At 49.5% G+C, this 15,717-nt stretch overlaps 5 protein-coding genes across 6 annotated transcripts; 4 read left to right on the plus strand and 1 right to left on the minus strand.

The window, feature by feature from the left end:
- Positions 1-1,109: 1,109 nt before the first annotated feature.
- AAFC00_003745 (uncharacterized protein) lies at positions 1,110-2,586 on the plus strand (the record flags this gene model as incomplete). The annotated part of the gene is made up of 4 exons (XM_069343264.1): positions 1,110-1,159; positions 1,244-1,465; positions 1,739-2,074; positions 2,199-2,586. 4 exons carry the CDS (start codon positions 1,110-1,112, stop codon positions 2,584-2,586), a joined length of 996 nt encoding a protein of 331 aa, XP_069201091.1.
- A 684-nt stretch (positions 2,587-3,270) lies between these two features.
- On the minus strand, positions 3,271-4,447 carry AAFC00_003746 (uncharacterized protein; the record flags this gene model as incomplete). The annotated part of the gene is made up of 2 exons (XM_069343265.1): positions 3,271-4,179; positions 4,244-4,447. The coding sequence occupies 2 exons, from the start codon at positions 4,445-4,447 to the stop codon at positions 3,271-3,273; spliced, it is 1,113 nt and encodes a 370-aa protein (XP_069201092.1).
- Positions 4,448-8,846: 4,399 nt separating this feature from the next.
- Positions 8,847-9,986, plus strand: AAFC00_003747 (uncharacterized protein; the record flags this gene model as incomplete). 2 transcript variants are annotated; one of them, XM_069343266.1, is made up of 3 exons in its annotated part: positions 8,847-9,038; positions 9,096-9,869; positions 9,927-9,986. In XM_069343266.1, 3 exons carry the CDS (start codon positions 8,847-8,849, stop codon positions 9,984-9,986), a joined length of 1,026 nt encoding a protein of 341 aa, XP_069201093.1. The 2 variants fall into 2 exon arrangements, with proteins under 2 accessions (XP_069201093.1, XP_069201094.1); XM_069348111.1 differs by having other exon boundaries at positions 9,096-9,986.
- A 1,396-nt stretch (positions 9,987-11,382) lies between these two features.
- Positions 11,383-11,834, plus strand: AAFC00_003748 (uncharacterized protein; the record flags this gene model as incomplete). The annotated part of the gene is made up of 2 exons (XM_069343267.1): positions 11,383-11,623; positions 11,701-11,834. The coding sequence occupies 2 exons, from the start codon at positions 11,383-11,385 to the stop codon at positions 11,832-11,834; spliced, it is 375 nt and encodes a 124-aa protein (XP_069201095.1).
- A 1,452-nt stretch (positions 11,835-13,286) lies between these two features.
- AAFC00_003749 (uncharacterized protein) lies at positions 13,287-14,456 on the plus strand (the record flags this gene model as incomplete). Its single annotated transcript, XM_069343268.1, has 1 exon — positions 13,287-14,456. One exon carries the CDS (start codon positions 13,287-13,289, stop codon positions 14,454-14,456), a length of 1,170 nt encoding a protein of 389 aa, XP_069201096.1.
- Positions 14,457-15,717: the final 1,261 nt, after the last annotated feature.

Consider the following 15,717-nt stretch of genomic DNA (forward strand, 5'->3'; position numbering starts at 1 on the left):
GCTTGGCCGAGTCATCGTACCTGAGTCGGCGATGGGACGATTGTGGTGCAGCAGGGCAGCGTGAAGAATGGCCCCACATTGCTGTACATTGCAAAAGTCGACACTCGGTGATTTGCAACTTGGCAATTTTGTTGTGCCTGGTCTGACAGAGTACTGTATGACCTCGGCGCGAGACAGGAGACAGTGCGTACAGACCTGTCTGTACATGCAGCGAACAAGCTTACTACCAAGATGCTTGTGTCCGTAAGGATCGCTCAGATGCACTGCGATGCATGCTGTCAGCTCGTAAAGGCAGCAGGAGCTCCACATCTACTGTACTTTCAGCCCGATCTCATTAGTTCTCCTGACTCCAGTGCTAATCGCTTTGTACGACAACTCACCCAAGAAAGGTGGAATCCAACACCAGATGATAGCCAAGTCCTGTGAATCCAATCCTTGTGTCCAGTGCTCGCTTACAAGCTCCTATATCTACATGCAACAAGCTTTGCTGTGCCTGTAAGCGCTGCAAGCGATTATCACAATCCCGCAATCCCACAATAGCACAACCAGAGTTACTGCTTAATCTACGACAATGTCCGAGTCATAGACTACTGTCAGGCGGTCTACCCTAAGGTAGGTAACATAGTACGGGGAAGCGAAGATCAAGGAGAAAATACTGCTGGATTCGCTGCCTCTGAACCACACTCTCACACGTGTCCTGAGCCGTACCAAGATTTGTATTGGACGCAAGCTCAGGCCAGCGTACCTGTTGATAGGGTGGGTAGCTATACAGTAGGTAACCTTGTAAGTGGTAATGTATCGGCTTTAGCTAGGTACCTAGGAAACAAGGCAATGATTTCGAGACCCTTAAGCCGAAGTCGCCGCTAATGTGGGGTGGTGGATACTACTGCATGCAAACTTTAGCAGCCAATCCTATAGCACCAAGCCGAGGCTCGTTCGTGTGATCCGTAATATTGTACAGTCTTTCAGCTACCGTGAATCGACTTGCTGTATACGGCATTGAGCATCTCCGCGCAAGCTCATGCGACCTTGGATCTCGGAACCAGCCTTCGAACCCTGCTGACTTGAGAAGAACATTATTGGATTCATTGCAGTAAGCAGGATCTATCATGTCTTTGCTAGACAAGATACCTGGTGAGCTACAGCTCTACATTGGAGGGTGCGTGGCCAACAAAAAAACACGATGAAGCATTGTGGCGGCTTTTGGATTAAGTGAGTGTTCTTTTTCTGATGCACCTTCCAGACTCTTCACGGTTCGTCGGAAGGCGCAGCTGCAGGAAGCCAACATCACGCACATTCTTTCGGTACTCCGTCTACCCCTAGATCAAGAGTTGTTCGAAGGATTTCAGCATCATGTCGTAGAGGTAGATGACGTGGATGATGAAAATCTACTCGAGCACTTTCCAGAGACGAATAAGTTTATCGAGGATGGCCTCACCTCTGGCGGGGGAGTCCTTGTGCACTGGTAAGCAGTTTTCGCCACGAGTTTTTCTTCTACTGTTTCTTGCATCACTTCAATCAATAAAAACAAGGTGCCCTAATGATCTCAACACCGAGTTCACATGATGTTCAATGATGCATTCGCGTTCTCCTTTTCAACATTATTCGGTAGGGGGTGGTCCCGGCCAGTGACTTCTTTCACTCTCAGTTGGGACTACTGATCCTTGATGCACCTTCTATCCAGCCATGTCCCAAAGCGACGGAGCAAGGGCGAAGAGATCATTGACGAATCTCCCAGTGCCATGGGAAAATCCCGCTCCGCGACATGCGCCATAGCATACTTGATGCACAGATACAAGATCACGCCGACCGAGGCACTAGAGCAGATACGACAGAGCAGACCACTATGCGAACCCAATGAGGGGTTCATGAAGCAACTGGAACTCTATCACGAGATGCAAATGCCTATTGACATAGCCGGCAACACAATCTATCAACGGTGGTTGTATCAACGAGAAGTCGAGATGAGTCGTGCATGCGGCCAAGCCCCCGAAGCCGAAAAGATCCGTTTCGAAGACGAGCACGTGTCTGACAAGGAAGAAGGCGGGTTCACTCTCAAATGCAAGAAATGCCGGTGAGTCTGCCAAAAACAAAACCAATCTCCTGTTCTGGCCTTTTTTCTGCCTGTGATTCGCGTAAGGGAGAAAGCAGGAGAGCGGCCTTGATTCACATCCACCTTTTCTGACCCGTTGTCGCAGCGGCTCTCTCGCTACATCTCAATTTATTCTCCCGCACTCCCCACTCGTCTCGCACAGACGATTTCAGCCAATCGACAACGTTGCAAGCGCGGCTCAAACATCCCCGGACTGCGCCCACTACTTTGTAGATCCACTCTCCTGGATGCGGCCTGAGCTCGAGCTGGGCAAACTCGACGGCCGCCTTGAGTGTCCCAAATGCAAAACCAACGTCGGCAAGTACGCCTGGCAAGGCATGCGCTGCAGTTGCGGGGAGTGGGTCATCCCAGCCATCACGCTAGCGAAGGCGAGGATCGATGAGTTCAAGGCCATCAAGGCCAGGCCGGGTCAAATGGGCATCCGAATGCCGCCTGGTATGGCCACGAGGGGTCCTGGCGGGGAGAACTTATGAAAACGTTCTTCTTCTGCAGCAGCCGGGCAGCAGTGATACTGCGTATGTAGATGGCTTCCCGAAAAAGCACCTCGATGTACACGGCTAGCTTCATCAAGTGTGTTTACTGTAGACACTTGTGCCTGTGCTCTGTGCGCTGATATTGAATATTCTTTCGATGGAAATTCAAGCATGATCGACCTCTCTTTGCGCTTAACGCGTTCCTGCCTGAAGTGGCAGAGACAAGCTTGACCCACAATACGCAAGATGCAGGATGCTGCTTCCCCTCATTCCATCACGTAAGGCAGGACAAGCCACCTAATGCAAGAGAGAAGAGGCAGATTGTGCTAGCGCCGACCAATCACCTATTCATCAACGAGAAAGATATTGGAAGACATTTATCAATAATTGCCGTCACAACTTTCAAGTCTTGTAAGGCTGCCTACGTTGTTGGCGTAAAGCGTATGGAACGTGCTTCGAGCGCCGTGACGGAAAAACCGATGCACGAACTTGATATTGCTACATATCAGCAATATATGCTCACGTTTGCAGACAGTTTGAACAATATAAGAGTGGATCTTTGCGATTCATAATGGTATCGTTAAAAAAAGACATGCGATGCATGCACGCAGCTCGCCCCGTGAAACTCCAATGCGCCCATGATGTGATTTTGGTGGTTGAACGATTTCGGCCATCGATCGCATTCTAGTTGTCGAGCCAATCCAGGAACTCTGGCGTGAAGTAACTGACGACGATGCTTGCGCCCGCTCTGAGGATACCTTCAGTTGCCTCAAAAGCCATGGTCTTCAGATCGAAGACGCCAGCTTTGGCTGCAGCACAGATCATCGCATATTCACCAGATACCTGGTATGCGGCAACAGGCATATCCTTGCCGATCTCCTTGGCATCACTGATGATGTCCAAGTACTGACTCGCCGGCTTGACCATGATGATGTCTGCGCCTTCGCCGATATCTCTCTGGATAGCGCGACGAGCAAGACCTCTGCCGCCAGGTGGTAGTTGGTAGCATCTTCTGTCACCGAAGGACGGTGTGCTGCCTGCAGCATCGCGAAATGGCCCGTAGAGACACCCACTGAATTTTGCCGAGTACGACATGAGGACGACTTTGTGGGCAATGCCAGCTTCGATGAGCTTGAGTTTGATGGCACGGATACGGCCGTCGTTCATGTCTGATGGAGCGACGCAGTGAGCACCAGCCTCAGCGTAAGCAATGGCGACGTCCGACACGCGGTCAACCGAGAGTGAGTTGTTCAAGCTGCCATCTTCGCGGAGAATGCCACAGTGGCCGTGAGAGGTATATTCGCAGAGGCACACATCTGCGACAATGAAGAGGGATGGGAAGGCGCGGCGCAGAAGGCGAATCGAGGCAATGACGGGGCCTTGAGGATCATCCGCCGATGTGCCCAGAGTGTCTTTTGCAGACGGCGCAAGCGGCACGCCGAAGAGGATGACGGACTTCAGGCCCTTGGCAACAAGAGGACGCAGGAAAGGAACGAGCTTGTTGACACCGCGGCGGTATTGGCCAGGTAGCGACGGAATCAGGTTCTCTTCATCTGGGTTGTCTGTGACAAATAATGGGTAGATGAGCATAGACTAGACAAGGCGAGACAGATTAGTCACAACGCGGTCCACCAGTTTTCTGCTTGAACCCGCTCACCTTGGTCAATTGTCGCTCGGCCTGCCATGCGCGCGCAAGAGGATGGCTGTAACCACCGTGCAGTTGACTTGAAATGTCGCCGCTTATGCTCACACTCGTTGCGGCCGTGCTTGCGTATGACTTGGATCGCGAGATGGTGGACCGCTTGTCGTCGCCACTGCGATCGCGGTAGGTGAGGTCGGAGACTAACGAAGAGAAAGACATGTTGGATGGCGAATTGATCGCGATTCAGGTATGGGTTTGAATGCTGTGTGTCGTGGAAAAAGAAATGTGGTATTATCAAAGGACGTTGGCCTTTGGTCCCTTGTCCGGCGTGAAATACAACTTGTAATCCGGCTGTGACGATCCGAGTGATAACGCTTTAGGCTCGGAAGGGCCGAGGAGAGTGAGCCGACGATGCCGCGGTTCCAACTTATACAGATATCAAAGAAGTCATGAGAATTACGGGAGTCAGAATCAATATTCGAGGAATTGTCATCGAGCACCTCGGCCTTATAAGTTCACACCTTGCGACTAGTGATTAGCAAACAAAGTAAGGCAAATTATTGCCGGGTCAAGAATGGACAGAGTCGGAGGCAATGTGTTATACCAGCCAATGATGTCCCAGCCAATGACCAGCCGACGGCATCTTCCGCGATATATAAGGCCGACGTCGCCTCTGCTCTGTTGCTGGTTTAGAAGAAGCCTCCTTTAACTTTCTTTATATGAGATATGCAGTACGCCTCAACTGTGTGGAACATGAATTTGCTTTAGCAATCCGAGAGCGCATACATCCATTGTACTGATCATTGTGTTATTCTGTACATATCGTGCAGAGACGCGCCTCAGAGAATGTTAGAGCTGACATCTGTTTTCCCGACGAGCATCGTTAACGATAAAGATGAAACATTGACCCTACTCCAACTTCTGATCGAGTGAAGTTGCTGCTTGACTTTTTTGAAGTTACGGAAGCAATTGTTTGCCCATCTTCAGCCTAGGAACATTATCTGCTGCGACATCTAGGGTCAGGGTGATCTATCACGTCCAATACCAATTGTGCTACAAGTTCTTATTCATGGTCTTGAGCACGTTGAACTGGTTTCAAACTTATGCTGAAAGGCGCAGGTAGGACTATTTGCTCGAGCTCTAGTCTTCTCAACGTTTGTGTTATTTCATTACTTTAGTATTTTCTTTAGTACTTTCCAGCAGTCGTTCACTGTTCAACACTATCACGTCCTGCAAGAGATACTTGACGCATTCACTGTCCGCTCTCAATTTTTGCTAGTATCCCTGCTTATCGTCTAAAGCCATCCTTCCGAGTTTTTCCCTGCATCAAATGACAACAGACCTTTGATGTTTACATCCCTCTTGCTTACACATCAAACGACCATCTAGGGACTGTTTGACTTGCTGTTATTGTACACTTTCAAAGTCCCACTCTTTCATTTTAGCGAACCTGATTTTAAATTTGCATCCACTCATTCTTCATTGGAAATGCAACGATTCTGTACCCATTACTACTCCCTTTTCATCGGATGGTCATCAATGGATGATAGCTGAGCCTTTGGCCCATCACGTTCACTTCTAGCCAGTCTATACTAGAAGTTTATCACCTCTCCCTGCTATTACCGACATCGAGTAGACTACTAGACATGTTTCGATGTCTGCGTTAGAGACTTCGTCAGCGCAAAATGTGCAAGACCAAGGCCACCTACTGACCTTGCCGTTGCTGCTCATTAATCACATAATGGGTGAAAGTCTTCACTTCAATGGAATTACCACGCACGATATGCTGAAATTTCAGGCACTCAAAGAATACATCGCTATGGGAGCACTCGAGCACAATTGGAATCTCTACATCTCTAATGTCGAGGGTAGCGCAGCACCAAGCGCGGCTATAGCTAAACGGGGATTCATGAGGGTATTTGTGCTCGGGGAAGCTGAACACGATATAATGATTCGAGATCTCTGCCATTTTGCACCAAGTACGCGGCAAGCAAATCGGTTCACCTCAAGCAAACGCACCAACAGGACACAGAGCATGGGAGTGATGCCCCAGTGCGCCATGACATTCTAGCTCATTACCTGCATCTTTCTACTTAAGGTATGCTTATATGTGCCTTTGCCGCCGCGGGTCCTAGCTACATACCGCTTGGCAGTAGTCGGAAGGTGCATATAGGACGAGCAATGCTTCAAAGTCGTGGCCTCTGTGCACAAGGTCGAGCTAGCACGTCGCATGATTTGAATTCGTGCTGGTGCAAAACCCGTACTGCTGCATCTACCGCTGTTCTCCCAGGATGATGCCGGCGACGCAAGCATGTAGGACAGTGAAACTCACGCGTGGCTTTCAGGCCACTGTAAACTCTCTCATGCTAAATGTAAGCCTGGACGATTATCTGAGCAATTGCAGGCAAGGAACTGTTCGTTCATAACTTACGTGGAATTCATGCTGAAATAGACCAGTAGCAACCAAGTCTAATCTGAAGTTCCATACCCGCGGAACCAAATGTTGACGCATAACATTGTGGACAGCGATATCATAGTTAAGAGATGACTTATGATGCTGTTCATCCCATTGCCTTTGACCGAATCGAGTCATCATAGGAATCTGTTCAATTGAGCTATGAACAGTCAAACTTCATACGGATCTTGTTCCAAGTATGATTCACATGTATGTATCCAGTCAAGTGGAGTTGTCCTCGCATTCAATATCCCTGTTTAGGTGTACGACAGAATGATTTGAATACCAAACCACTAGCTGCTACCACGGCCGAACTCGTACCCGACACAAGATAGCATCTCATGTCTTAGTCAGACATCCTCTAGGCTAGTGAACCCCATATCGTGGGTGAAAAAGGTGATCAACGATCAGCACTTAGGGGAAGAAAATGATGCACCGAAGTTCGGCATGGAAGATCATGCGTGACGTCGCTGGCCCGTATGTTCGCAGCACCGGCTTCAAAGCACTAAATATGCTTGAACCCTTTGACAAGATAACAATGGTTGGGATGCTACACTGTACAAGTGCAGTGTGTTAGGCAGAAAGAGCAGGAGCAGGTGGCGCACGGTAGAATACGCGAGAATTTTCGCTGTTTCGTCTCTCGAAATACTTTATGCTATCGAGTAAGGTTGACGCAGGTGCCACGGGACTCCAAATATCAACGTGAAGTGGGTCAAACCTAGGTTTTCCCGAAGGGTCCCAAAGCTCGAAGCCAGTACACCGCGACCTCATCACCGGAGCAGAATGAGACGATGCTCAAACTTACCAGTGCTCTGAGACGATCTTCAAACAATCTCATTCAGACAGTGTTCATGAACAAGGCAAATGCTCAGCTGCTCGCACTGGGGCTCTGCGCTGCCGTTGATCAATTAGCGCAAAGGAAGTCTTGAGATGCATTGAACGCACGCACCATATAGATTTTGGGTGGAGATAGAGCTGAGATATCACATCATCACATAGCTTGACTTGGACCGGGAAACAGAGCTTTGGTGCTTAAATAACGTCTACGATCGTCCATCTCTCCGAGTGTCTGGAAACATGCAAGTCATATGCAAGTGACAACTGCTCCAGTATTTCACCAAGAGGTATCCCGAAACGGCACACATGTCTAGAATCACAATTCTGAGGCGTAGGATTCGTATTGCCATCTTTGTAGTATCCTGGACAATTAATTATACACACCACTCAAAGCAATCCTTCGACTGTACAGTCTGTCGGCGCTTAAGATTTGCGCCAAGCCAACCGAATACAAACCACGCTTCGGCGGCCAACCTTATATTCAGGAAAATCGATTGCCGACACCTGCAGGAAAGATACCTGTACCCTTAGCAATGAAGTAGAGCGTTCGCCATGAAACCGAATGTGGCTAGGCCCTGTTTCGCTACCCGAGACTCAGATACAATGTAAGCAGACCTACTGTACAGCGAGTATTGTACAGGAGTCACAAGGTATCAGTAGGGTCTCAGGCCCCTGAATTCTTCTGGACCTACCAGGCGTCGATGCCCATCGTCTGTACACAGGGCCGTGGGCCCCTTTGCATTGTACTTTGCTCTTGGTATCCCGTGTTAACCCTCGGCGAAAAAGGCACGGCGCAGGAGATCAATCTATGGCGCAATGTAGACCTCACCCGCCATTTGCCGTGCACCGAATAATGCACTTCATCGTCAAAAACTAGGGATCTTGCCGGCTCGAGGGCAGCACTTGAAACTGGCTGTGCGCAGACAGAGTTCGAAGCTAGAAGGATACAGCCTCATACGATCTGCGGATGCTGCTGATACATTGAACAATTGGACTTTTGTATCTACCAGAAATCGGGCACCAGTCTTGGGATGGACCAGATATTTGGGGTTCCGCCGCACATGGCGGTCCTGGAGCACCTTTCTCCAGATACTCATTCCCTAAGGATCATTGCCCATGTCCTCCGTGCTCCTACTTTGTTCTATATCTCATCTCTAATTTGCACACAGATCCCTTGCTGTCATTGTTCGGACTGGACACACATACAGTGGCTTGGTATTCACCATTCTCATCAGAGCTGCCAACAGGCCTCTGCTAGACATCCATTTGTTGCTCTCTCTACAGATCTAAAAGTCTTAGAAAGATCTTGCCTTCCACCTCACCACCATGGCCTCTGCAGCCTCATCGGCTTCTGAGATTCCCGATGTTACAAATCTCGGTTCGGGACCTGTCCAACTTGTCAGGGTCGGAGTAGCATTTCTTGTGGTGGCATGGATATCTACAGCTCTGCGATTCTGGACGCGTACAATGATCATAAGATCCTTGGGGTGGGATGATTATACGATGCTGCTCACCATGGTGAGAGGCCCCTCGCTCCTCTTCGTCCGCACAGCTCCTTCTAATATTTTTGTATAGATAAGCTTCACAGTACAGTGCGCATACCTCATCAGAGGGGGCATTATAGAGATGCACCCAGAACAGATCGTAACCCTTGGAGCAATTGCAGAACTTATCACGGATGTTATAGCCTTTTCGGCATCGTTTGTCATGACGACTATAATCCTGAAGATATCCCTGGCACTTTTCTTTCTCCGGATCATCATCACCGACTGGCAACGCAAGGTTATGTACTACATAACGGCGATTTATACCGCGTATGCTTTAGTATACTTCATTTGTGTGACCTTTGGCTGCGGTCTTCCCGCCGACTATCTCTTCAACACTGCCAAAGGCAAGTGCTTGTCTGTTGACCGAGTCGTCATACCAATGTCATATGCTCAAACATGTGCAAATGCTGCCGTTGACTGGGTCTACGTACTACTACCGATGCATACCCTATGGAATCTCAGGATGCCTAGAACAACAAAGCAGTGGGCGAGCTTACTCATCCTTCTGGGAGCACTTGGCAGTGTGGCCTCGCTTGTTCGATTGGGCTCTGTTGATGGGCTCTCACCAGGCCGGGACTTTCTTCGCCGTTCGGTGAACACCCGCATCTGGGCAACCATCGAACCTGGCTTGGGTATAGTCGCGGTGTCGCTTGCTACTACCAGACCGATGTTCAGGCGCTTCCTCGAAACCACGCGGGTTGGATATTCTGGCAACGGAAGTGGCTTCAATCACGTTGATGCCGCTGCCACTGGGAATGGGGGAGGGTCAAAGTCTTTGGCCCTGGGCCCAGTATCTGCACCAGTGCGTGCAGGCTTCCGAGAAATCGATAAAAACAATCCCGAGCTCACAAACATACAGATTGTTGACCCGGGCGAAAAGCAACAGACTGTGCATACCTACCAGGGGACCTGGGTATGATAACAGTCGTCGACCATCCAAGTTTTATGATAGTATAAGCGTACATGACGCTTGCTAGATCAGGTCACTTTTCCTTCTAGGCGAAGTTGCTAAGAGAACGACCATGCTACACATAGCGCAGACCGAGCGTGATGCAGCGTCATTCGTACCAAGCTGCAACAACAAGAGCACGCTCTCATCGGACATAAGACTGCAGTTCAATCCGAGGATGACATGGCAATGGCAACCGTAGCCGTCGCACACTCTTATGTCGCGAGTCAATGATGCTATCAAGGCAGTTCACTAGCTTCGAGCCAAGGTCGAGAACTGAAAAGCCACAATCTATCGATATCCTTGTCGTGCAACCGCGTCAGGATGTCGCTTCAAGAGATTTGGTAAGATCACTGAATCGCTTTCTTTTAGAATGTGGCTTGCACATGGGAACTCGAGGGATTTATTCAGGCCTGTCATTGTCGAGGAGCAGACAGAGGCTGCTCTCTTCCTCTGGTTACCACGACCTCAACACGTTTTTACAGGATTCAGGATCTACAGCACAAACGAACATATGACATTAAGACCACTTGTACGACTATAGCACCACAGATTCTGTACGATTTGTTTGCTTTTGTTGTTTTACAATTGCTGGCGTCGTTGGAGGGTCCAATTTTATATTAGATGAACAAGTCATCTTAGTGTAAAGTACTTATATCATACCAGCCGTCCCTATGGAGGACTTGGTCACAACTTCTTTGACGAGCACTAAGCCAATACTACGAGTCTCAATTGCGTCATGTCACCATTGATAAGAGGCTCCTCGTGGAAAGCAGTATACATTAAGGATATGTGCATGCGAATAACGGAGGCGCAGAGCGGTCGAAGTTGGTCTGGGTCCTGTGATATTGATGATCATGACGTCCTGCCTTGGGCGTCGAGCAATAATCACAACCTGTTTCGCAAAAATCCTGTGGTCTACCGCAAATCATTTCCCGAGGAAAATTTACAAGCCAAGCGCTCCTAGAGGTTTCACGCAGCCACCTCACTCTGTATGCGCATATTAGAGCCAATCCCTACGAGCTAGGCTTCATCTTCATGTCGCGTGCCTGATTGAGGATGACGATGTTCTGCGCTTCTTTCCCATGGTATGGCCGTCGTCGTCTAACCAAGTTTTTCGTGCAAGGCACAGAGGCAAGGTATGGTACATGGTGATGCTTCAGTTGCATTTCGTCATTCGTGCTACACGTAGAGTAGGTAAGGTATAAGTAGGAACGAAGTTCGTGAGGTATAGCCCTCTCGCACATCACTCCAATCTCAACAAGAGCATCCTGAAATATACATACCATCTCCACATCCATACAGTGGTCCTTGTACAAAAATACCCAAAACGAGTTTAACGATTTATAAACAAATACCCACAAATATGCCCGCCGCACGCACCACAACCACCAAGCCATCCCTGATGTCGCGCTTGCGCAATCCTGGCAACAGGAAGACCACCACTAAGCGGTCCACGAACCCGATTACTGGTAGTACCACAACCACGCAGACCACCAAGGAGACGACACATCCCCACCACACGGCGAGCACCACTACTCGACGATCCCACGCGACCACTGGGACCACTACTGCTACTCCGGTGCATCACCACCGCCGTAAGACCAGTAAGTGCATCGTCCAGTAGTGGTGGATTTTCCTCTATACGACTTTGCCCATCCCTAACGAACCACTTTTTCTCTAGGTATGGGCGACAAAGTCAGCGGCGCAATGATGAAGGTCCGAGGCAGCTTGACCAGACGTCCTGGTCTCAAGGCTGCCGGTACCAGACGGATGCACGGTACTGACGGCAAAGGATCTCATCACCGCACCTACTAGATATAGGCCCTTTTTGTTTTCTAGTCATCTAAACGTTCCATTGTTTTTTCAACAGCAAGCCCACGTGGCATATGGAGACGGTTTTGTCACGGCGGAAGAGTCGTCGTCGATACGGACGGCAATAGCGGGAGTGACGATTTTACCGAGATACCACGATGTTCCTCCCTTAATGTACAATAGTCATGAATTTTGCCCACGATAATCACAGACCGAGTTTTCCAGTCACCACCAATCTCCTTACTGATGCATGTAACGTGGGTGCCCAAAGATCCGCATTAGGTCTCACTCTCGAGCCAACGGACCCTTACTGGTGCTGTTCACTCGACCATGTCCGCAAAGATATCTGTGCACCAGCGGAGCTTTTGTGGCCCAGTACGACGCGTTGTACCGTACAGTACAGTACAGTACTTTGTATAAGGCAAAGTACGAGAGTCAGGCTCCGCGCAATGTGTTTCCTCTGTAGCAGTAGTAGTAGCAGTAGTAGTAGCGAATGTGTCTTCTCAAGCGAAAAAGCGAAAGTGAGGCGTCGCGTGAGATGTGTGGTTGCCGAAAAGCTAATTGTACAACGGGGGCTGTTTAGACCATGAGGCGTTGCTTACAATGATGGGCATGCAAGAACAACTCCACCACATGAAGACCATGTACGAGCATCGGATTGCTAAGGTGGCCGATCGTGGTGGATGACCGCGAACTATTGTACGGTACCTTATGTAAAGGACGCTAGACTCTCTCTGAATGTGCGGGTCCCAACGCAGTACGTATGTGCCTGGCCTTGTGCGTTTTACGCATTTTGTGTGTCTCCACGTCTATTCGCACGCAGTAGCTTCACGACTGCTTCATGCTTGCCTCAGAAAGAATGGGGATCTGTTTGAAAATGTCAAATAGAGGGCCTTCTGTTGTCTGGTCACCACTCAGCCGTCGCTCGTCTCACCCCTGCTAATACGCAAGGATCTGACAAAGGCTGTCGTTCGTCAGTGAACAAGTATCTGTGTATACGAGGCACGCCTAGTCGTTCCAGGAAAAGCCTCGAGGACTCGTATTTTTAGCATCGCTTGGACCCGTCCGTCCTGTCACTTGTTCTACCCGGACCCTCATCATCCCGTCCGCAGGAGGCACACGTTCGTTTTCAGCATCACCATCATCATCATCGTCGACTTTTCATTATTTTCCTTTTTCCCTTTTCCATCGTACATACTCTCGTTTGTTGCTCCCTTCCTACCGCTCGTTTCAGCACAAAAATACAGCACTTACTCTCGCCTGCCTGCACAACTAAGCGCCTTATAAGGTTGTTCGTGCCATAGGTGCAACGACAACTCAAATTCCTATCGATCCCAACGGTCTCGACCACGAGACAAAATCCATCTCTCACATCTCGTCATACGCGCTCTCGACTCGTGTGTCGTTGCGCATTCTTCGAGCGCTTCACTCGGTTGCAAGTGAATATCCAACAAAATGTTGCAGTCTTCAGTCAGATTGGCGCTGCTCGCCTTGGCCGTGTTGCTAGCGATGACCCTCGTCACAGCTGGCACCACTCCTCCACCACGAGCAATGATGGAGAAGCGACAGGGTGGTAATCTCAGTACTGGAGCGTCTTCAAGCGCGGTGACATCAACTCAGCCATCAGATACATCGTCTGTCACACCGACGTCCACAGATACACCAACGTCGTCGGTCGTGAGCAGCACACCGTCCACCACTGATACTCCTACATCCGTGAGCAGCTCTACACCCATAACGTCATCGGATCCCATCACGTCTTCGGACCCTGTCACAAGCTCTGTCACGTCGACGACACCTTCCGACACCTCAGACAGTTCAACACCAACACCGACATCGACTTCCACATCGACATCAGCTTCGATCTCGAGCTCAGACTCAGTCTCCGCGACTTCTTCAACCACGGACTCATCCGTCACATCGGCGTCGTCTTCGGCATCTAGCAGCAGCGCATCTGAATCAGGCTCTTCTTCAGGATCGTCGGCAAGCGCTACTTCATCTGGGTCGGCCTCTGGTTCGTCGTCATCGGCATCCTCGTCTTCGTCGGGTCGACGTTCTAGCAGCAGGTCTAGCAGTACCACTGCCACTTCTGATATCACCGTGATTGGCAGCGGTAGCAGTGCTACTACCATCGACAGGGCCACAGTCAGCAAACCTACGACCATCACGTCTGCTCTCGTCACGTCTCAAACCCAAAGATACACCACCACTGTCGTATACGTCACTGAAGGTGTTACTCGATCATCTGTGCTGGCGACCGACAAGGTGGTTGCATCCACGACAGGCTACGCGACAGCCACTGTCTCCCCAAGTGTCCAGAACGGTAAGGGCGGGTCCGGAGGTTCATCTGGTCTGAGCTCGAGCAGCAAGAAGATCATTGGAGGTGTTGTTGGTGGCGTGGGCGGAGCGATCCTCATCGGAGCCATTGCTGTCGTCGGCTGGCGTCTGTGGGGACGCAAGCACCACAAGATCCCCACCGAAGACGACGACATCTTCGCTGGGGCCAACGACAACATCATGAGAGAGAAGCCGGTCAACAGCTCCGGCATCCCACTCCGAGAGAGCAACGGACTCGAAAGATATCACAACCCCAACGGCGCTGTAAATACAGCATCGAACTTCTGATGAAGCGACCAGAAAAGGAATAAAGTAAAATTGGACTTATTATTATTATCCTTACGAAAGCGAATCAAGCAAGCGTGTTTTTTTTTTGTGTTTTTCTGGGGGATAATATACATTTTTTGTATTACCTCTTTACGAAATACTTCATCAGCAGCAGCGAATGCTCACTGAGGTGCATAATTGTATATAGACAGACAATGTCAAATGTATTGACAGAAAAAGCGGTCGCTCATTCCATTCATTGCGATCAACAGGATATGTCTTGGCCGATAGGCAGCCATAGCGTGTAATGTTCATGATGTCCACTGATGTTGAGACATTTAAATGCGAGCGCATACTGGACTTTGCTGAAGTCGTCTAATGAGAAGCAAGAGGCAAAGTAAAGTAGCGGCGGAGGTCTTGCCGATGTCCTGTCCCGAGTTGAATTAGTGGGATGGAGACGATGTGGGATGGAGGGAGTGGATCCCTTTTTATGCACATCATATATATGCCATGCAATAGTAGTCCCTTGTCTCATAAACACTGTTGTTCGGAATGCAAAGACTCGATATTGAAATTGCAGTACAGCAGAGTAGTATAAGATCTACAACACAGCAAGCAAGCGGAGTCGGTTTTCGCGTCGCGTTGCTGTTTTAATCCAACTTTCGTGCCAGCGAGCGCGCGCCGGACTCCACTTTCCTTATTTCCTGAACCGTTGCTCGAGATGGGACAAGAAGGGAAATTTGATTTGAACCCTTGAATGGTTTGTTGATCTGCGCCAACTCGTTGCTGGGTCCGGCGGTAGTGGCCCCGTGGCTGGCTAAACAAAGGATTGAATCAATGAGTGCTTGTTAAACAAATGATGAATCGCTTGGATGGCAGCCCGGCCGGCCAGCCAGCCAGCAAAGCAGATGTGCTGTAATTGTCTCCCCCCGCCGTTTTGGTTTCGTACCTCTCTGGCCTGTATGTAGTCGGCAGTCAACAACGTTGTAGGGGTTGGGGTTCCTTTCTTTTCTCTTTTGTTGACATTGTCTGTTTCGTGAGTGGAACTCGAGATGATACCTGTCTCCAACACATTTCTGTTCTCGTTTATGAATCGTTATTGTTAGATGGTCTCGCTCTAGTATAAGGTAGCAATCAGTCAACCAGTCAAACAATCGAGCACAGAAAGGCTAGATTTGTTTCAGCAAACACGGGTAATAGTAGCAGCAAAAAGGTGGGAGAAGGAGAGAGATCCAGATCCAGATCCAGATCAGGGCAAAACAGAACAAAGCGCAAGCAAGGA

This window comes from Neodothiora populina (assembly GCF_041146345.1).
Source record: "Neodothiora populina strain CPC 39397 chromosome Unknown canker_contig_16, whole genome shotgun sequence".
Taxonomy (NCBI): Eukaryota; Fungi; Ascomycota; class Dothideomycetes; order Dothideales; family Dothioraceae; genus Neodothiora; species Neodothiora populina.